The 23,123-nt window shown below is 37.9% G+C and overlaps 1 protein-coding gene across 2 annotated transcripts in view; it reads left to right on the top strand.

Annotated features, from left to right (window-relative positions):
* The first annotated feature begins 107 nt into the window (after nt 1-107).
* Nucleotides 108-23,123, top strand: part of kcnn2 (potassium calcium-activated channel subfamily N member 2) — a 33,295-nt gene continuing 10,279 nt past the window's right edge. The window contains exons 1-5 of one of the 2 annotated variants that reach the window (XM_024299795.2): nt 108-1,415; nt 1,595-1,690; nt 20,982-21,400; nt 21,606-21,747; nt 21,830-21,940. In XM_024299795.2, coding sequence (XP_024155563.1) covers nt 636-1,415; nt 1,595-1,690; nt 20,982-21,400; nt 21,606-21,747; nt 21,830-21,940 — 1,548 coding nt within the window. In that variant the 5' untranslated portion in view covers nt 108-635. The remainder of the gene's footprint in view (nt 1,416-1,594; nt 1,691-20,981; nt 21,401-21,605; nt 21,748-21,829; nt 21,941-23,123) is intronic. The other variant, XM_024299794.2, reaches the window with a different exon arrangement.

The following is a 23,123-nucleotide window of genomic DNA, read 5'->3' as shown; positions in this document are numbered from 1 at the left end:
ATTTCAAACAAAGCTCAAAAGACTGAAGTCTATATGTGTGTTTTGATGCTGCCCACAATCTGAAGATGTATGGATTATTGAGTTGGGGGCTTTTCTTTATGCATCCACAGCTGCTCAGTCTCGGGCATTTGGCTGCATTTCCCCAGAGTGATATAACTCTCCCCCTCCATTAACAACACAGCCACCAGTCGTCACATCAATCTGTTTCTGCAGACAAAAGCCTTTGGCCGTGGAGGTGCCACAGGCCGGTGTGTGACGGTGAAGTGAATGGGATCGAAACCCTGTAGATCAAGGGTGACAGGCGGATACGTGAGGGGGAAATAAGTGGTGGATTTATGGCTTTGAAGTTAAAATAAAAAATAAAATACAAAACTTTTTTTTTTTAAAACATATAATTGAGTTATTCATTGGGGATAAATGGGGGAGGGCTTCACGTCTCATTGTTGCAACCTTTTTTTATGACGTAGATCCAGTTGTTTTGGTCCCCCCCTGCCCAATCGGAAGCTCCTTTTATTCCGCCGGAGCCGAAATGGATCTATTCCTGCTGCAGCTCCGTCCTCCCGTAAGGACCAGGACGTCCTTCACCGGGGGCTCCGCACCTGCCCGCCGCTGCTGCTCTGAACGGCAGCACTGACATGGAAACCCCCTTACAGCTGCAAAACGATTTTTTTCCACAGCAGCAGCAGTTCCATCACTGTAAGTACCAGCACTACTGCGGACGGGAGGATCGGCTCAGCAAGCAGCACGAGCAATGCTGCACCTGCAATAACTGCACCTGCGATGCAAGAAAAAGCCTCGTCTTCCGCGGGACGTCGCCGACCACTGTGGGAACTTTGAAGACGCCTTCGGAGACGTCTTCGAGGCAAGGCTGCCAGTACAGCGTCTGCGAGTTCACGCCTTCTAGTCATGGTAGTTCATCCAGACATCATCATCCTCACCGTCAGCAGCAGCAGCAGCAGCAGCAGCATCGGCTGCGGGGCAGCCTGGGCAGCAGCCACAAAGACAGTAACTCCTACAATGAAATAGCCATGAGCAGCTGCAGATACAACGGCGGCGTCATGCGGCCGCTGAGCAACTTGAGCTCGTCCCGCAGAAACATACACGAGTTTGATTCCGAGTCCCAGCCTTTGCAGCCCATATCAGCCGCGGATGCGTCGGACACTTTAGTCTCCAAGCCGGAGAACAACTCCACCACCCTGATGCCTTACGCATCGGGAGACGGAGGGGGCGGCTGCGGCCACAGCAGCGGCAAATCGGGGAAAAAGAAGAACCAGAACATTGGGGAAAAGCTGGGGCACAGGAGGGCCTTGTTTGAGAAGAGGAAGCGGCTCAGCGACTATGCTTTAATCTTTGGGATGTTTGGGATCGTTGTTATGGTTATAGAGACTGAACTCTCATGGGGAGCGTATGGAAAGGTACGTATGCAATCTTATTTTGGGGGCTTCTCCACTTCTTCATGACTGATGGAGCAAGTCTTTTACATTGAAAAACTTCTCCCAAAAGTCTGGAAGACACTTTATTGGACTTCCTGCACATTTATGGATCAAATAATCAACCAATAGTTATAAATGTAATTTTTTTTTCTATTTTGCAGGAATCCCTGTATTCATTAGCTCTAAAATGCCTGATAAGCCTTTCTACAATCATTCTCCTGGGGCTGATCATCATATACCATGCAAGAGAAATACAGGTAATGTTTTGCACACTTTTTTCTGCTCCCTAAATGATGACAACTGATCATTTTCAGCCAAAAACAGACAATTTCCTTGTATATATATTTAAAAACTTTAATGTTTAGTGCAAAATCTATAAACTTATAGCGACTTATTTAAGCTTAAAATTTTCAATAGACCTAATGACATATTTTTCCAACAATGCTATCAATCAGTCGAATCATAATGAAGCACTAAATATGTTTAATGATGGTGGATCAACTGCAACAGAAGCCACATTATAAATGACTTAATTACTCCTCTCAAGGCTCACTTCCCCACTAATCATCAGTGTCTCCTGAGATCTTACAGCACAACACTTTGTTGGCCTTGACTTGGAACATTATTTCATTACTTAAAGCTCTTTCTGCACTTGAGGTTTTATTGAGTGGCTACAACACTAATGGTATAACCTTTCTACAGACAGCCTGATGAAAAGACTTTACATATCTTAAGTGTTTTTTTTTTTTTACTTTTAATTCCTATAAACATACTTTCTATCAGTCAATCTTCAGTGGACGACTGGAGCCAACCATACTGTTGAGTGATGGTGGGGTATACACCCTCAACAGTTTCATGCAATTTAGCGACAGCAATTAACATATGAAGAACATTTTGGAGATTTATGAGAAATCTATACGTGGGAGGAACATGCAAACTCCACAAAGGAAGGATTCACAGCTAAGACTCCAAAGTTTGTCTCAAAATCTTATAGAATGCAATTTCAACTCACGTGCATCTTTGATAAACAAAAGTTGCAATTTTTGAATTAATTTACCTAAATTAAGCCTACAGATGGTTTTCAGCTACACTCTACAAATGCCTGCAAACCAAAAAATAATAAAACTATGTCAAAGGTTTTCCTCCTCTCTTTTAAATCTAAAGCCACATAATTTGATTTATCTTTATGCGCTTTACTGTTATATTTAGAAGCAGCGAATCTCAGGGGAGGCTTTCTACAAAGAATGTGTCAGTCCTTTCACATCTCATTAGATCTCGCTCTTTTAAAAAAAAAATGAGTTGACTCCCTAACAATAATTAGTTGCACAACGAGAGCTTTTAATTTAAGCCGCATTCATTTCTAAAGTATTAGATAAACAGTTTGCAAAAAATGAAATCTTTACTTTAATGTTACGTCTCTTTATATTTTTGGTTCCAGCCTTTTATACAGCAAATGTTTAAACTTTATTACAGTTTAACTAGATATACAATAACATTTTTGGATTTTTTTGTTAATATATATTTATTGAGAAAGATGCTTATACAGCAGCATGGTGATGTAGTGGTTAGCACAGTGGAAACCCTGGTTCACATTCCACACTGTAAAAAGTGAAACATTGGATCAATTAACAAAAGCGCTATTAATTGTTACATTTAAAAATATTATTTTTTATCAAATTACGTTTTCGAGTAACCATCAACTAATCTGGGGGTTCAGAGTTTAGGGTGTCATCCTTTGAAGCACATGTGTCAAAGTCAAGGCCCCGGGGCCGGATGCGGCCCCCAAGATAATTTTCTATTATTATCATTATTATTAACGGCTCGATGTTATCTTGTAACATCTCAATTTTGACAGAATTTAGATTTTATAAAGAGCAAAATATTGGCAGATATTTAAAGTTTGGTTTTTTAAGTCTTTTAAGTTTTTAAGTTTTTAAGTTTTATTATGTTAAAAAAATTACGTTTTATAAGTTTTAACTGTTTCGTTTTTTCATGTATTCAATAAATGTTTGTCACGTTCGGCCCGCGACTTAATGTATTGGATTTTGGCCGTCTGTGCGATTGAGTTTGACACCCTTGCTTTAAAGGCTCTAAAATGCTTCAAAAACCATGCTACATCGTATCAGTTCATATCTACACTGAAAAAAGTGAAATATTGGTTCAATTAAAAAAAAAAAAAAATCTAATTTGTTGCATTTAAAGTTACTCGTTTTCATCAAAATAAAAATTTTAGTCGATGGTTTGTGCAACTTAAAAATGTAATTTGATAAATCTATTATTTTAAATGTAAATAATTGCAGAAGTAGTGTTTCACTTTTTACAGCATATCTTCTCTTTTGTTCTATTTGATAGGTCTTTTAAACGTTCATGTTAAACACTCGTACTGACACTACCTTCTGCCTTTACCGTTCTTGGGACCAGCACTTTTTTTGTGGAGTTTTCCTTTTGTAATTTTTGTATCTTTAGTTAATTGTAGTGTTTATGTTCAACCATCCATCTCTACCTCCAACCACCAGAGGGAGCTCTCGCCAGAGTACTGACGGTCCCTGCTCCCTTCCTTGACTACATCTCCCATGATCCATCACTCTCTGGTGCAAGCCTTCCTCAGCTTTCTCTCTGCATCTCATCAACCTATATATATCTCATTCTCCAACCTCTGCTCAGTGTGAAGTCTTGTTTGGTTTGCTAACAGTCTGAGCGTACCTTCTTTGTCTGGTTCTCCGTCTTTTAACTCCTGTCTGTTTATTTGCCACCCTGCCTTGCTATTTTGAGCCTTGCCTGGAACTATGTTCATGTCTTGCCCTTGCTCATTAAACCGTTTGCACATGGATCCACGTAGATTGTTGGGGGTGTCACATTTGGAGGGGCAGCCATGATATTTCGGCAATATTTTGCCCATGCCTACATCTGGCTTTAGTGGAGTTTGCATGTTCTCCTCAGGCCTGGTTTTCTCCAAAAACTCTGGCTTCTTCCCAAAGTCCCAAAACATGCTTCATAGGTTATTTGAAGACTCAAAATTGTCTTTCTAGGAGAGTGCGCTTGTTTGTGTTGCCATGTGATGGACTGGCAAACTATTCATCCTTGTCCTTCACTGACTGGGTAGGCTCCAGCATCCCTTAAGGGAATGATGAGGGCTTGGAAGATGGATACATGGCTTGCAAATCCAATTTTCCAAGGTTATACACTGGACTTAAAAGATGGATTCAAGTAGATTTTATAAACAGCTTTAACGCCAGATTGTTTCCACCATCAAAGTCAAGCAAAAAGGCTCCTCTCTCAGTGTTTATAGTCTGCTTCTGCGTCTTTACCCCACAGAAAGGCTGTTCAAACCTCTTTGATCCATGCATCTCTGACAATCACGCCGCCATCCTGAGCATGTTTCTCCTTACAAATGAACTTCTTCATAAGATGACCTAGAAAACTTTATTGAGGCAATCATCTGGCTCTGTCAGACTTGATTACTGTGCTGCATTTTTCCTCGCCACACATAAACAATGACTGAAAGACTAAATTAATCATAACTGGATTACAATCCTTTTGCTACTGCTGGGCTCCATTTCTTTCAAATGTACACGATGACTGTAAACTCTGCTCCCAATTTATCAGGTCCTTTTTTGGGAACACCTATCAACAACTTCTCCACTGTCGCCCTTATTAAATCCAACTCTCCATGTTTACACCGCAACTTCCACCACACCAGCTGCTCATTTCCTTCCTCGCCTCAGGGCTTTTTATGCATATTGTTGCTGGTCCGCCATTATTCAGTTCCTGCAAACTGACATGTGTGCTGGTACATACACATTCAGGCGTGGATGAATTAATATAAAATCTGTCATGCTGATGACACACATGCAGGCATAAAGCTGATGTCTGGGGTTTTTTCACGTTTTCTCAGCTTCTCTTTCTTGGGAGCAACAACTGTAATAAACCGTTTGGCTCAATAGCATTTTTTAAGAAAAAAAATCATTTTTTCTTCCCTTATTATTTTTTGGAAGAAAAGTTAGGAAGCTAATTCGCCAGGAAGCAAATTTATGAAAAATGTAAAAAACTTAAATCTTTGCATTACATTAATTTTTTTTAACTACTTACAATTTTGCTCCAATAATTTATCTTTAAAAAGATTTTTTCCAGACAATGTTTGATGTGCTTTTTTAGTGCAACTCCACCTGTTTTTCATTGAAACTTTTCATAATATTTCACAATAATTCCACAATAAACCATAAAATGTCCAAAAATTTCAATTCTGAGGAGTAACTTTTGTCAATTTTTATATTAGAAATCAAACATGTAAATCAAACAATTTGTTTATGCTTTATAACAAAGGTCAAAAGTGTAGAGAAAAAATAATATTGCACAAATTAACAAAAAAAAAAATGTAAAAATGTCTAAAAAGCTCTCACTAATCGGTTTACAATGTTCAAAGGATTTTTTCCAAGTGGAATTACAATTATGTGACACAAATCTTGTTTTAAGCCAAAAATTTCCAATTTAAAAACTTGTTAAAACCTTTAACTTTAAATTTTGAATGAAACGTTTATACTAATGGGGGGATCTGTGTTATTTTAAAAACACTTTAAACAGCCTATTCGATTGGAAAACGCAACAGTGAGCTCAGGGTACTAAGGGTTAAGCAGATAATGACTTTATTGCTATTTAATTTTTGACATTAGAGTAAATTTTGGTTGCAAGTTGGGGTCTTAAATGCTTTGAGAAATGCATCTTTAAATGTACTTGTGTGAAATTAACAAATACGTAAACATTTTAAAAAGTTGCTTGAGTGCACAAAAAGACGGTCATAAATGTAAAAAATTAAGATAAAAAATTTAAGTTGTAAAAGTTAAAACGAACCTATTTAAATGTTGCAGATTTATCAAAATAGTCAATGAATCGTATTGATCAAAAAATGTAATTTCAAACTTCAAAATATTATTAACATAAGAAAAAAACTTCTCAGAATGATTTGAAGTCAGCTTTTTGGTGGAAAAAAATGTTTTTTTCTTCTTCATATATATATCTATCACAGTGGAAATGTTGGAATTATCAGAAAGAGAAAAAAACTTTGGTGACATTTACATCTCAGATCTAATGATTTCAAACCCTTCATTTTGAATCCCATGCTTCAGTCGATCAACTATCACTTCACAGATCTCACTCTACAATACAAATGTCATCCTGCAATTTTATCACCAGCAAATGACAAATCACAGATTAATGCAAATTTAGGAGCATTTCCCCCACAGGAACAGAGGAAGTTAGTGAAAGCCGAGAGGTGGCGATCACATTAGAAGCAGGCACACCAGTGGCGGGCCGTGCATTTCACACCTAGGCCTTCAGCAGTGCTCCATCTGAATCAATCTAACCCTCAATAACTATTTTATGGCAATAAAACTTCTAGTGCAGGTACAGCTGCCACACACACACCAAAAGCATCAACAATAACCTGATAAAATTTCAATATTATGTAGGGAGATAGCAAAATTTTACTCACCAAAAATCCAGATTATTTAAACACAAAATCCATCCTTTCTATCCTCAAGAAGATTTCAATCACTCTGTCGTGCAGAATCCGTGCGTTTCGCAGATGGAAAGTGTTCCGTGGCTGTGATAAGCTGGAAAATGTTCTGGTATTCCTGAAGCCTCTTGTGGTCCAGGAGGGAGACAAACATCAGTTTTTGTGATCTTGAAATCTGGTCTGTGTCTGGAAAATAATATTGTCGGTAGTGCGCGCGAGGATTTTGCGCTGCACGCGCCCGCGGTGCGTTCAGGGGCCTCGTAGATTTCCTCGTATCAGCTTCACTCCCGCTCAACGGAGTCACGGAACTCCTTTACCCGTGCCAGACAAAACTGTGCCACAACTTTACCCAGACATTCATTTTCCACCAAAAATCAGACGATGAGACGCTTTCCACTGGTAACATCTTCAAACCTGACACGCCGCTCCTCGGCACCTGTGTCCGTCACATAACGCAGAACCAGAGCGAGCTGCGAGCTATCCAATCAAAGCTCGTGAAAATGATGACGTTTCCGTGCGCCTGCTAGCTGGCCTTGGTGTCGCCTACTCCAAATCTGATTGGTTGAAGCAACAGTTTGGTCGACAATTATTTTATGCTACAGGGCCCGCAGAACTGATTGTGAAGGCCTCCGGGCAGATTTCTTTGACCCTAGCAACAAATGGTGCTGCAATGTGATTGGTTAATGCTTAAATAGGAAAATACACGTCTGGAAGCAGCGCAACCAGGGAGACAGCAATGAAAGGACGAAGACAGAGCATTTGGAATTATAGAATACGTATTCACGGAAATAAATAATAATTAATATCAGTCTGTGATTCAGATATTTTTAGGCCAGCAGAGAAGGCCTTGCAGGCCCTGACGGCCCACCACTGAGGCACACATATAGCAGAGCTTTTGATACATTGGTGCTTGAAACACGCCAGTGTTTTTTAACTTGTTGTAAGGTAGAATAAGCATCAGATTCTCATATTTACAGGAGTCATGTAGAGTTCATTTCAGGCTGTTCTGCTTTATGAAATAGAAGTCACTGCCGCACTCTGAAACTTTTCAACTCACAATTCGAGCCTTACAGACCCACTCTGATCAAAATTGTATTTTTATTGTTTTTAGCATGTTCTTGTGGCATCTTTCTGATGATGGAGGACATATATAAAGAAAATAGAAGTTAAAATTTCATTTTTTAAATGTTTCTTTATTCGAATTTCTGTGAATCAGGAGCAGTCGAAAAATGAAACAGAGTGCATTTGTTACGTAGATGATGGGAAGTAAGGGCGGGCTTAGTCCACTCCAATGGCCCTGAACACAACTTGGAGGAATATTTTCGATTGCAGAAACTATGTCCAAGAAAGCTTCAAAGGTTTTTATTATTATTATTATTATTTTTAACCTTAAAATAGTATAATCATTAAAATACCATTGAAAACGTTTTTTCAAAAGATCAAAAGGTGTTCAGAGTGGGACTTAAAGGGTAACCAAACAGGGAAGTTGGAGGCTGACTCCACCCACAGCCGAAATTTGAAAATCCAGTCAGAGGGGTGGGGCTGGAGAACAGGACTGTTATCATTACTGGAGAAGCAAATCATGACTTGGGACTTCTTAAATGATGTGCGATTTAAATGGTTTGACCAATCACAAAATTCAAATGTAGTGCCGCGTTTCAACCTGTAGGGGGCAGCACACAGGCGGTTTTTGACTATATTTTCAAAAAATTAAACAAGTTTGTATAATTTGTCAAAAAATTGGCGATGACCAACAGACAGCACTTTTAACGCCCCAGTTATAGAGGTCAACAGCCAAAGAAAAGTGGATTTAGGGTTTGGTTACCCTTCAATGTCAACCCTTGATTTTGACCTGATTATGGACTCAAACACACAATCTCAAACAATAAATAGTTGTATAATATATTGTATTGTTTCAAACCTGTGCCTAAACTTAATAACAGTTTAAGAGGATTGAATGTCTTTTTTTAAAATAATGTTTTTGAAGTACATAAATCCCCACAACTGACAGAGTGTACATTGTTTTAGACAAAATTGCAAATTTCATAGAATCATTGTTATATTTAATTTGATTAGTGCTCTGAACATGTTAAAAACATATTTAAACGTACTTAAAAATAAAGAATTCCGCATCAAAAACAGAGGTATAAATTATGAGGGCAATTCAAAGAAAATGTTCAAACGTTATAAACAGTGATACATAAAGGTGCATGTAAATTCATATTTCAACAAAGTATTATAAATTTACAACAGAAGCTTCAACACATTTTAGAAACTCCAACACTTTCCCATTTAACATGGCACTGCATTTTTTAAATCCCCTCCTGCATCATTTCTGTTCAGTTTGTCTAAAAGCCAAAGGTGTTTGCAGTGCTGCAAAATGGACTGCTGTTTCTAAAGTGCACTTTTTCCCCCACTCCTGCGGGAAAATAGATTATGCATGCACATCCATGTGTACTCGCAGATGCTGTCAGATGATGAGTCAGGATGATGAAATGTTTCTCCGCAATTTCCAGCCCCCTTGAAACTGATTTCCTTGTCGAACTCCATAAATATCACAGGCGCTGATTTTTTGCCGGAGTTTTACCACAAAGTTTTTTGCATAACAGAAAAACAAAACTTAAAAGAGAAGGTCAGGCAGGATGAAAGTTGAGGAGTTTTGCTTTCACTGTGGAATAGAAATTTGTGCATTGAATTAGTGGTCCTTAGAGATGTTAAATGCATAGACTTTTATTATTTTCTGCAACAATTTTCTGACTTGTGAAGTGAAAATGTGTTGCAGATTGCAAGCAGACGATAAAATGAAGTAGTCAAGCTTGTTTGATCTGTCATCTCCCCATCAAGATATGAACTTAAAGCTGAGGCCGTTGAAGCTGTGGACAGCTGACACATCCACTCCTTTTTAGAGGAAACACAAAGTGACATTTTAGTTTTCCTTTCCTCTCAAATCACTGATTCTTGCCTGTTTGGCATTCGTGTTAAGGACCAGTACCGACAGTTTTGCTGACTTTTTTTTAAACTAGCTTTCAAAAATGTCTTGCCTTTGACTTATTTAGTGTTGACATTTTACAGTTGTACAATGTGACATTTTACATCTCATGCGAAAAAAAGGAACACACAACAGTACAAGCAAACTTGTTCCAGTGAACCCTGGGATTGCTGAACTTTGTGGCACGAGTGCGGTGTTGGTGTCACAGATATGGTACGGCTGCAGGAGACACCCCGGGTTTCTCAAAGTGAAATCTGCCCTCTATCTGAGACTCCAGACAGGAGTCGGATAACCACCGCCGATGGTTCTCCCGGAGTTTTCACTGGACAAACAGTCCGAGATATCCAGGTTCCCAAACAGGCAAGAACACCAAGGATTACTTATTGATGGCATTTACTAGAAGATTCTCTGCACGTGACTTTAAACAAACCATTTTAGATGATGTATGTGGGACTCAGCCAGAGCAAGCAGATATTTTTAACCAGGCTGGAACCAATCGCATATGCTAATTTGAGCGTTAATCCCAGAAACAAAAGCAAACTAAATCTGCAGCCGCCTCAGATTGAGTCCATGAAGTGGCCTCTTAGTGGCTCACTTTGATATCATAAATAAAGCATTGCATTAATGTCTAATTGGACTAAGCCTCCTAACCTAATTCACTAATTAGATTGAGTGATTTCATTCTCGGTGACAAGATATATGTTCCCATCTCCACATTACACAGATTAAATATTGAGTTGCACTCCATTAGTTATATTAAGAGTACCAAAACCAGTAACTAACCCAGCTGGCGTTGCTGGCGAGCTCCTCGGAAAGTGCGCACTTTGTGTACATGAAGGAATAATAAGCTTATAGGACATGTTCAGCTTGACTGACAGTCAACATGACATGAATAAACGTTTGCATTGATTAGAGGAGAAGCGTGCACTCTGAGTGATTAGACTGGAAGAAAACAAGCTAGGAGTCAGAGCAGAGGCAGGGAGGCCAGGCTCTGGAACGGGCCTGTAGCTATTAATTTCCAGGTCCCATATTTTTTCTCTGTAGCCACATTCACTTGCCGGCAAGGAGTAGTACGGTACAACGACTGGAAAAGCACAATGGAGGTCATCCAGCAGCTCGTCTTTTTCTTGTTTCACTTTTGAACCTCATTTATAGCAGGAATTTTACGTTTTCTGAAAGAAGATTTTGGATGGCTAAGAAGAATATCGGCGTGAATGGAAAATAGCGGCTATGCCCCAACCGTTAAGTTCTATTTTTCTATGGACCTACAATGGATGAGGGCCTTCAAGAGGAACACTCATTAAACAGAACTGTTTAGCGGGTGCATTTAACAATGGAAACTCTTAAAATAGCGAACCGTACCAGACCAATCAGTAGAAACCAGCTTAAGAGTCTATTTTTATTGCATTCACATTTGGTCATATATTCAGGGTTGTCAGAATCCAGACCTCGAGGGCCAGTGTCCTACACGTTTCAAACCAACCTGCCATTGAAGTTCCTTATTGGCCAAACACACCTGATCCAGGTAATCAATCAGCAGCAGATGAGACAGGATTTCTGGAATGCCAGCAGGAGGCCGGCCTTGAAGCCTGGAGTTTGACAGCCCTCTGGCCAGATTGATTTGAATTTCAATGCATTAAACTATTTATGTTGTATGTTGCTATTTCACAATGCTCCATTTAATCCAGGATTCTAATAGTTTAGAATCACCTTAAATGGAAAATTTTTGATAAACATTTTTTATTTTGTTGCAAAAAAGCCATGAAGAGATGTTCAAACAAGCTAATATTTACAAAAAGCAGAAGTACAACCCACTAAGTAAGTACCATAGCCAGAATTATATGTTAAGTTTGTTGCAAAAATGTTGTCCCTCCGTAAAAATGTTTTATGTCCATTGAAAATAAATTGTCTGTCCGTTTTTACAAACAGACAGTGCAAGAAATCTAACTTCATTAGATTTCCCAACACATGTTTCTGTGTATTTATATACATGTGCATGTAGAGTAAAATACTTGTACCAAAGTACCAAATTTCTATTTCTAAATGATCTTTACAAAAAAAAATATTAAACTTCCATCAATCTGTTTCCAAAAGTGAGTCAGTCTGTGTTAAGACATTCAGCCTCACAACAGAACTAAGCATAAACACAATAAGTAGCTGTGTTTAGTTTCGTAGGTCATGAATATCTGATGAAGAAGTCACGAAAACTAATGTTTTATTTATGTCAATGGCTGAAAGTTCTCTACCACAGTCACAGAGTGTATGTGACTTCACTAAAACATGTTTTATTCCGTTAGCCGCGGTAAATCAAGACTTCAGCTCCATGCCGGATGTGATGAAACTGAGCTAAATGCTCTTTCTTGTGACCAAATGAACCCTGCATGTAATTATCAGGCTGGATTCAAACTCTCACATGCTCCATTGCTCCCAAACGGGGTGCAGAAGTAGCAGAGAATGCTAGCGATGACTACAAAATCCAAAAGTATTGTTTATGTAAATCGTTTTCACAGACCATACATCTAAGAGAAAAACCTCAATGGTTGCTTGGAGGAATGCATATCACCTTCTGTGACTGCAGAGTCAGAATTCTTCACTCAATAAATTGATTCCCCCCTGTGTTTGTAAACCAGGACAAGGACAGCTGTCCAATAAAACAGTCCCATCGAGCTGCAGGTACGGCTTGACTAAACAGCACATGGAAACATATCGAGCGGCTGCACTTCTAAAGTAGATCTGTTCCGTTCACAGGCTGCTAAAAACCCCCTGGGGGCAACAGCTAAATACTAAACTTGAGAATTCAGAAGATGCTTTGCAAGTCAATAAAGCAGAGATGGACAGCATGCATATCTTGGTGGAGGTCTGGCATGCAACCGGGCCAAACAAGATGGTGTACATTAAGTATTACAAATACGCAGCCTTATATTTTCAATATTAAGTCCATGCAAAAATACGTGGGATGAAAAAAGTTGTTTTTGTAACGGATACAAAGTGAGAATGTGGTGTTTCTAAGTTCAAACCAGTTATTGTATTATGATATTATCTGTTATGAGACAGTATGTTGTCATAGTAGATTTTCTGTCATAAGTGAACCAATTTTAATCTTAAACAGCATTGATAAGATTATACAATTATCAAAAGAATAGCAAGACACATAGCACAACATGTCCAACAGTATGAGATCAAATATCTATTTACTTTGTCTGGATACCACAATGTTTGCTTTGGGATAATCCTATAAGACATGATAGAAATACTAATTTCATCAGGATGTCTGAGGAACAACTCCACTAAAAAAAAAAGGTTGACTCAAAGTTAAGGATGTGTTTCTAAAAAGCCTTTAAAAGAATCCTGGCTTATAAAACAAAATGTTCATATTAGAAAAAATGTCATTTATCTCACCATGTTGATTACGCACGTTTGCAGCTTTGCAAAGCTGCAGATGTAATGTTTCTTTGAAGACCTATTCCAATGAAACTTGGTTTTTCTGTGTTTTTAATATGTTTTTGTGGCATTTTTCTCATAATGGAGGACACATATAAAGAAATTTAAGCTTAAAATTGCATATCTGAATATTGTTTTTTATTCAAATTATGTTGAATCCAGTAGTATAAACCAGCAGAGCCGGAGATCCAACAACGCTCACAGGACCGCATTGTCAGGACCGCATTCTCAGGACCCAGGCTTTTTTAACACAGCGCCCCTACTGGCTGGAGGACTAACAACGTTCTCAGGACGATTTCAGGACTTGTTTTTTGAGACAGCGCCTCCTTGCTGCTGGGTGCTGTTTATCGTTTTTTTTAAAATAAATGTTACTAATGGTGAGAATTGGGTATGTTTCGGTCACCCTTATCTTTGATTATGACTGAATATTTCCAATGTTTTTCTTACTTTTATCTAACTACTGATAGAGAGTTGATTCTGGTGTTTTCTAAGCTCCTGAAACTTGTCAGAAGTTGAGAATATTGGGATCTGAAGACAGAGAGCCTGGAATTACTGTGCAGAATTTCTACTTTGGCGCTTAAAGGGTTCATATAAATTTGTCTTTACAATTTTTCTTATTCTGTAGCACAAATTTAACACATTCTCCATTAGAAACACATGTATTTCATAATAAAATAAAATATACAAACATTAAAACATGCCAGAAAATCAAATAAAAACCAAACCCAAAACGGATATCAAACAGTATCTTCTGAGGTTGTAAAATAACTTTTATTCCGAGTTGCATTAAACAGAATAATGTACATTCATGATGCATTACATTAAACTAAAAAAGGGGCAATACTTGTAACTTCCTAAAACCTGTTTTCTGTACAATAAATTGCAGCTGTTAATAATTCAAAAACATTTTTTAAATTAAACATTACAAGGTTGGAAAAAATACGTTCTAGTTGGAGAGTATCTCTTTTTTTCAATTTTATACCAATCTTCCTGTCAAATTCCTCTACTTTACTAAAATAAATATTTTCCTCTTAGTAATGTTTTGTAAAATTTGACCTTTTATTTTTTTTTAAGTCTTGGATAATGAATTTGAACCTTTAAACCTTTAATAAACTTGTTGGTTAGAAATACTTTGTAGAACAAAATGGGCAGTAGTCATTGCTGCAGCATTCAATCCACTTTCATCTAAAGATTTCCTCTTTTGAATCGTTGTATCCTTCTGGAAATAAAGATAGAACAGTCAAATTTACAATTGTAGAGCTACAGTATAAAAGTAATTTACTTCTGCACAATACAGCATAAATACTTAATATAATAAGTGATATTTTTGGACAATAGCAATGAATCAAGTTTGTATATTACACTGCAAAATAGTAAAATATATATCAATTCATATGTGGCTTTGCTCAGTAAACATTTTGTTTTCCTCTGTTTTGTCATACATGCACAACATGTTTGGGTTTAAATGAGGCAATGTTAATGAATTAAACAAAAAAAAGTTATAACAAATAAAAAAAGATGAAAAGATGCAAAAATTGTGCAAGCTGTAAAATTCTGCAAGATGTATTGCTAATACACCATCATTAATTTAGATTTACACAAACAACATTAATTAAGATAAAAGCTAAGCTAAGCTTCATATAGACATCAATGTTTATGTTTCTGCAAAAAACTGATAATTATTGGTTTAGTTTTTATATTTTAAGATTTATCTGATACATTACCTAGTTGCTTATGTTGTAACAGCGCTTCAATGTTTTTACTCTTACTACTCACGTGTGCAATGTGCCTCGTAAAGTCTTCAGAAAGTAACAAAACAAACTCCAACCAGTAGGGGGCGCTGTGTTAAAAAAACCTGGGTCCTGAGAATGCGGTCCTGAGAATGCGGTCCTGAGAATGCGGTCCTGAGAATGCGGTCCTGAAAACGCTGTTGGGTCTCCGGGCCTGCAGGTACACCCTTCTCTCAACTGGAGCAAACAAAAAAATACAGTTGCAAATAGCTTGTAGGTGTGACATAGAACTAGAACCTACAAACGCATACAAAGGATAACTTCTTTAAATTCATCATAAAGGTCAAACAAAGTTAAATCACACTTTTAATCAGCAGCTAGAACAATATAAAAGTGTGTACACTTCTTTAACAGAGGCCGTGAAGTAGCAGGATGGAGTTCAAACAAAGGGATGATGGGAAGCAGGATTATTCTGTGCCACTGGTCCCGCCCACAACTCTGAGGCAAATTTCTAATGTTCTCCTGCCGCTCTGCAGAAACTATGACCTTTGATTTTGCCTAAAAACTCCATAATCATAACAAAAAAAAAAAAACAGAGAAAGATTTTTAAATGGATTAAAAGATGATTGGAGTGGAACTTTAAGAAGTTCATTTGATGAAAGAAGGGAAGAAATATTACAGGGAGGAGTGATAATATGTCTCGTACTTCGACTGCAGTGTTAACACGGGAGGGTGACACCAAGAGCCTGTAATTCACAGCATCTGTCAGCCACCTTCACACTGTGATAGCACCACATTTAATTCTGTGCAGTTTAGTGACTTTTAGCCCTTACAAGTAATAATCTTTCAATAATTTGAAAACATTTTAGTAATTTTTCATACATTTTTTTCTTTTAATTTATAATAGAATGTAATCTTCTTAAGGATTTATGTTTTTCACATGCAAAAATGCATCAAATCATTTAAACAATGTATTTACGCTTTCATTAAAACAGTATTTTTAGCTTGTTCAAGACAACTTAACATCTTTGAACTTCCATTAATTGGTTTTGAATATTTTTTTAAAGGTTTTAAGTCTTTTTCAGTCGTTATGATTTGTGTTGAGTATTAAAACTAATTCAAATTCCCCTAAAATAATATATTGCATGAGAGATTTAATAGCTTCAACCCACGGAAGTGGATTTGTCATATCTGCTGGTTCTTGGGCTTGCAAGGAATACCTCCTTCTCTGAGGTAAAAGGGCCCTTTAGTATTGTGTTTCAGGTCATCCATTAACGTAATTGCTTTTACTCCCTAAGCAGACTTTTGTTATGCAGCCCTCCTTTAAATGTTTAATTACATTGTTTTGAGGGAACAAATTTTTTAACTGCCGCTGACATGACTGGTTTGTTGTGTGAAATGTAAAATAAAACTCTCTTGTGCTGTGTGCAAACAATAATTTAGATGCACTCAGATGCTTAACATTGGGAAACAGGTGTCAAATGAAGTCACAGCTTGTGTTTCCATGTCTAAATTACACTCACTTGGAAAGCCAGACAGGGCAAGCTGTGGTTAGAGTTACACACTTCTCTGACACATGTCAGTTTGTTACAGGAGTTCAGTGTCACCCGCTGGATATGAACAACTGTGCCTGAAAGTTTAATAGTTTTCTGTGTTTGGGGGGGAAATGTCTGATTGTGGCTTTTATTTCAATGTCAAAGATGCTACATTTGTCTGAGGATGTGTTAGTGTTGCGGTGTTTTGTTTGTGATGAGCGGCTTGGAGACAAATTTTTATTTCTGGCACAGAGGCTTTTTACCATGTAATTGGCTCAGAGGCTGCGCTGAGCGTGCAGCATCAGTGAAGCCTGTGTGTTAATGTGAAAAGGTTGAAAAGCTGCCGTTTCTGAGGGACTTTGAAGCTGTCAAACTGTGGTACACGGAGCATTCATGCACATCTGTGAGAGACAGCGTTGCACTTCATTATTGATTTTTCGGCATCTTTGTCCTTGAGCTGAACACAGCGAACAAGAGTTTTTTTTATTTTTTTGATGTGAGAAATGACTATTTCAGTCATTCTATTTTACGAGCGAGTTAAATTTACAATCTGGGTCACAGATCCCACCAGACTCTCTGGAATGGGACAGCTCTTTACTTCTATAATGAGGAATTGCAAATAGAGGGTTGCTGGAAAATTGTGTGTTGGTGATTTTTTTTAACTTTGATCATATTTTTTTTATGCGCTGTTATCCTCAAGTTCTTTTATAACTGAGAAAAAAGCCTATTTTTTGAATGTTCAAAGTAGTGAATAGTCAGGCTCTACATTTGTCCATGCTTTTTATACAAACACTAAAGAATCACAGCTTTAATCTGTTCCCTTCCAGTGTGCATGCTCTGCAATCTTCTGTTCAACATCAAAAGTTTAAAATTGTGGTAAGATCAAAGTTAAAACCTACAACCCTAAAGCTCTCCATCACTTGAAGCAGTAGGGTAAGCCTCGAGCGGGTTCTCGCATCTGGCCTCAAGTGTCCAGCACCTGCTAGGTATGACCTACTGCAGGAATAGTGGCAGGAGGGAGTTTGACCGGTGTGACACATCTGTCAAAGGGTAAAGCATTTGTCCAAAGGGTGAGGTCAGGGACACATTTGAGATACCGTGTGCATTTCCACAGTTTTAGAAGAAAACAAATGATTAATGACCCACTCCAATCATCTTTGGATCTATTTTTAAAATTGTTTCAAGCAGTCTTTTAAATTATGACTATGTCTTTTTATCCAATATCAAAAAATCTGTTGTTTTCTAGGACATAGTTTCTGCAGAACTGCAGTAGTTCATCAGAAATTTGCTTCTGAGTTGCTCTGTTGGCATGGGGCAATTCCACCTCCCATTTCCCATCACCAAAAACTGAGCTATCTTTTTGCACACTCTCCCTCTGATTCACACCCCCACACCCCAACCTAACATAACTGTAGCAGCAAAAAGGCGAACAAAATTGGAGTTATCCAGTCGTACAGTTTTGAGCCAGATTCCAGTTTGGATGAGGAAAAAAAAACGTACATGGATCTATTTGTCCACAAGTGGATGCATCTAAATGGGTGAAGCAGGGACCTTGTGACCTGTGAATTCTATTTTCTACATCACAAATACACTCTGATTAAAGTGGTATATTTTTTGTTCACTCCTGATTCACAATGATTTGCATAAATAAATATATCGAAATGCTATTTTAATTTTTTTCATATATTTATGTCCTCCAACATCAGAAAAATGTCCAAAGAATATGTTTAAAAACCCGTCTTTTATTGAAGTAGGTCATCAAACATTTTCCTAAAATGTGTGTTTTAATTGTCCAAACTTAAAAAAAACATGCAAACCTTTAAAACACAAATGGAAAAAACTATAAATATGTATACTGAAATATTGTAATAAATACTGTACAAATACGTAATCCCATAAAATTTATATTTATGTAAAAAAAATAACTAAAATGAAGAGGAAGCCTGTTATGTTAACTCTTTCACTCATTTACGATTTTTTTTTGCTATTGTATCTCTCAGTTTTGTTGTTTCTCCATTTTCTGAACTTTAAATTGCATCAAGAATCATTAACAAAAACAGCATTATGATGGATTTATTACTATTGTTATGTTTTTAGTCTGAAAATCTATTTGTAGATTGAAAATTCCTGTGATGAACTGTTTGCAGGGGAGAGATGCACGAGAGGTGGTTCCATTTAATGCAGACATTGTGTACTCTCATTCTGTTAGTCTGTGATTTTAATTATGATATGTAAACAATTAAAAGATTAGCTGCAATATCAGAAAATTGCTTTTTGTTCTGAAATAATTACTAAAATATGAAAAAGATTTTGTATAGATCTGTGTGAAGGAAACCTTTTGTCATAAATTATGTTTCTGCACTTCCAACAGGTCTGTTATAATATAGTTAAAAGGAATAATAATATTTATTTTTTAAAACATATATTTTATGCAGATTAAATCGTGTTATAAAATTCTTACAAATCCTTTTCTCCGCATATTAAAACTCACATTAAAATCTATCATTTTAGCTGTAGCTTTAAAAAGTCTTCTTTTTTTCTGATTTTACAATAAATCTAAAGATTAATCTACAAACTTGTACATTTTGATCAAAGCAGGGTTTTACTCCCTGTTATTTTGAGCCAAAAGCCATTGCTGTGTTGATACATATTTTCCTTTCAAAGCCAGAGAAGCCACCAAGCATCCCATAATTTATTACAAAGCACATTAAGAAGGTTTACAATCAAATTTGATGGTGCAGCCCCTCTTTTTCCTGCACTTTCGAAAGCTGTGTGCTCTTGTGGTAAAAACAGCCGCCAGGAAATCTCGCCCCTATTTGCTGACACCAGCATTTTGTGAAATATCTACTGCCACTCGTGACGGCTTGCGCAGGCAGAGGACCTTGACGTGATTAAGTGGATGGAGCGGGAGCGGCGGTGGAGGAATATCAGAGCAGTGTGTCAGAGGGAGAGGAAGTTAATATGGCTCGATAGCATTTAATCTGCAACCAAAACCAGCAAAAACAAACCTCCAAAAGAGATGGAGACACTCTGTCTTCTGCCATCAGGGTAAGTCAGGGATCACGAGGAGGAGGAGGATGTGATGGAGCTGATTGGCTCTGTCGTGGTTTCAGAGTGAATACCACTCGCTGGGAATATTTCAGATGAAGATAAAGGGAGTGATGAAGAGCAGGAGAATCTGCGGCAACTGCAGAGGTGACCATGTGAGGCAGCTTGTGTGGATGACACAGGACAGGGAGGGAAGGGGTGATGAGAGCTGATGAAATCCATTAGCGCTCGCCTCCCCTGAGATGTGGCCAGGTCGGAGAGGCCAGGCGATGGCAAACTTGTGCTACTGCAGAGGTGACAGGTTTTCTCAAATTCTCTTCAACTTAAATCTCTTAGTTTTTTTTCAGTGTTATTCATAAAAAAAGAATAAATTATATTACCAACAAAACAAAAACTAAATAAATAAAAACTTAACACTGGAGTACAGAATTGTCTGTTTTCTCACCACTTTTGAGAACTGGCAAAACTTTCTGAAACTTAAAAAACTAAAAGTGAAGAATCCTGAGACACAAGTCATTATCCTATATATCTGTACAGAATAGCAACAAAAAATGTGAACGTTGTTGGCCAAAAAGAAATGAAAGCATGTAAAGTAGGTCAGCATATTGTTGAATCTGGTTTTAGAAAATCAAAGAAAAGTTCTTTCATCTTTCTAGTCTTAAAAATCATCCATGTGTCAAGGTTGTATTTTCATTTTTTTCTATATGTTGTTTTGAGAACACATCTCCAGCTTATATGACACAAAGTTTTTTTTCACAATGAGCTGCTTGGTCCAAAACAGCTAGTTTGCTGTTTTTGGCAACTGTGACAGCTCATCTGGACAAACAGGCAAGCTGTCTTCTGCCTAAAAACATGATTTTTTTTTTGTTTTTTTGGCTTACAAGTGGGCCATTTTCCAGCTCACTACATTTAAATTATGTGTATTAAAGGAGTAAAAAAAGAAAGAGAAAAAAGTAAAGCCCCCACAGCATAAAAAAGCGTGAATCACACAAAGGATGGGAATGCCTTGTGGTTAAAGGTGGTGCAGTGAGGAGATGAATGTGCTTATTAAAATATGTTACTCAGAGGACTAACAGGATTTCTTGTTTACACCTTTTTTTTCTTGTTGTGGTTAATACTTTTTTAAGCCATACTGCCCCCTGAATGAACTGCTGTTGAAAAAGCTTGATGTTTTCAGATGGTTTTGTCAACTAAACTACAGATGTGAAACATTTTACCAATTTTTGCCAAGTCAAACAAAATTCGATTGCTTCTTTAGCCTTTCATAACCCTCACTGTGTCACTTTATTGCAGCTCTTCATGGTGGACAATGCAGCTGATGATTGGAGGATAGCCATGACGTACGAACGGATCTTCTTCATCTGTCTGGAGATCCTGGTCTGCGCCATACACCCCATCCCAGGGAACTACACCTTCACCTGGACGGCCCGTTTGGCCTACTCCTACGTCCCGTCCAGAACAGATGCAGACGTGGACATCATTCTTTCCATTCCCATGTTCCTGCGGCTGTACCTCATTGCTAGAGTGATGCTGCTGCACAGCAAGCTCTTCACCGATGCCTCGTCTCGTAGCATTGGTGCCCTCAACAAGATCAACTTTAACACACGCTTTGTGATGAAGACCCTCATGACCATTTGTCCTGGCACTGTGCTGCTGGTTTTCACCATCTCGCTGTGGATCATCGCTGCATGGACAGTGAGAGCTTGTGAGAGGTGCCTGGATTAGTTTCTCACATTATGCCGCGCTGCACAACATGAAACATAGATAAGGCATAAAAATAGACAGCGTTAGCCCACTTCCTGTTTGAGCATCAGATAGAGGAATTTACACCTAGACACGTAATGCTATGTACTATACTGGGTGAAAAAAGAAAGAAATGAAAAGCTGTCCATTTGTTACAATTATTATTTATTACAGGTACCATGACAACCAAGATATAACCAGCAATTTTCTTGGAGCCATGTGGTTGATCTCAATCACGTTTCTAACCATTGGATATGGGGATATGGTCCCACACACATACTGTGGAAAAGGAGTCTGTCTCCTGACTGGCATTATGGTGAGTGCGCATCATGGAGGGCTGCTCTAAGAAGACAAGGACGAAGAAAGAAGTCATCTGCCGTGTGTTTTTGTGTTGTTAGGGTGCTGGCTGCACTGCCTTGGTGGTGGCTGTTGTGGCGAAGAAATTAGAACTAACCAAAGCTGAAAAGCATGTCCACAATTTCATGATGGACACCCAGCTAACGAAAAGAGTAAGTGAGCTTCTTAGATTTATATTTCAAAATAGGAGGCATTTTAGGAATGCAAAGAAAGAAAGATTTATTCTTGATATAAAACATGCATGAAGACTATAGTCTTGGGCGGTTAGGCTCTGGGCCGATGACGTCCTGTATATGCAGGTGGAATAAGCCCGGACCATAGATGAACGAACCCAAGAGTCTAGATCGGGGTGGACAAACAATTTAATCTGGCCTGCCAAACTGGAATAAATCATTTTTATTACCCTTATTAATTATTATCCTTGTAGTTCAGGTGTCTCCCCACAGATGGCACACTACAAATACATTGACCTTTGTTCAAGTTATTCTACATTCAAGATTTGTTGTTTTTTCAATATTCATGCGTGATTTCCAAGTCGGACACTCATTTTTCCAATTATTCCAACACCACATTAACGTAGCGTTTCTCTAAGTTTGAGATGTTCCCAGAGGGACATCAACCCATTGGGGAAAGGGGCTCTAAATGAGAACAAAAAACACAGTTTTGAAATAAAAACTCAAAAACGTTCTGTTTAAAGTAATTTTCAATCAAGATTGAGGCATACTTTTGTCAAGATCCTGTGTTATGTATTTCATTTACAAGGTGAATTACCAAAGCCCGCCACAGATCTACTCCTGGTCCGACCCCTCTGTCAAATTTTAGAACCCTTTGAGGCCTACGAGTATGAAGGTTTGCCCATCCACTGTCTGGATGGTGGTTGAGGTCCAGTACATGAGAAAGTATCATTCCAGGTGGAGGACGGGATAGAGGAGGGGTGGCAAAAATTCTGGATTGTAGGAGGATAAATTAATTTAGAACCAAAAATATGATTGTGATTGACTTAAAAGAAAAGGAAAAGAGAGAAAAAAGTTGATTAATTTAGCTATTGGTTTACTTTAGAGAGAAGGTTTAGTTGATGAGTGGTGTGCAGAGTGACTGACATAAGAACCAGCTTATCAGGAAGTGAGGTAAATCTCACTTCCAGGCTTCACAAACTCAAAAAAATGTGTTGTCTTATTTATTGAGGGACAGATTATACACATGAATACCAAATGATTATACTGTATATATTATTAAATACAGCCAATAAAATAACTATGTAAAATCTGATTGCAGTAACACAACTTGTTTCCCCAAAATGTCCTACATCTATGGTGCCCCTAAAGGGAAACTGAA

The sequence above is a fragment of the Oryzias melastigma genome, linkage group LG12, assembly GCF_002922805.2.
Source record: "Oryzias melastigma strain HK-1 linkage group LG12, ASM292280v2, whole genome shotgun sequence".
Taxonomy (NCBI): Eukaryota; Metazoa; Chordata; class Actinopteri; order Beloniformes; family Adrianichthyidae; genus Oryzias; species Oryzias melastigma.
Note: the sequence above shows the minus strand (reverse complement) of the source record. Positions and strands in the feature narration are given on the sequence as shown.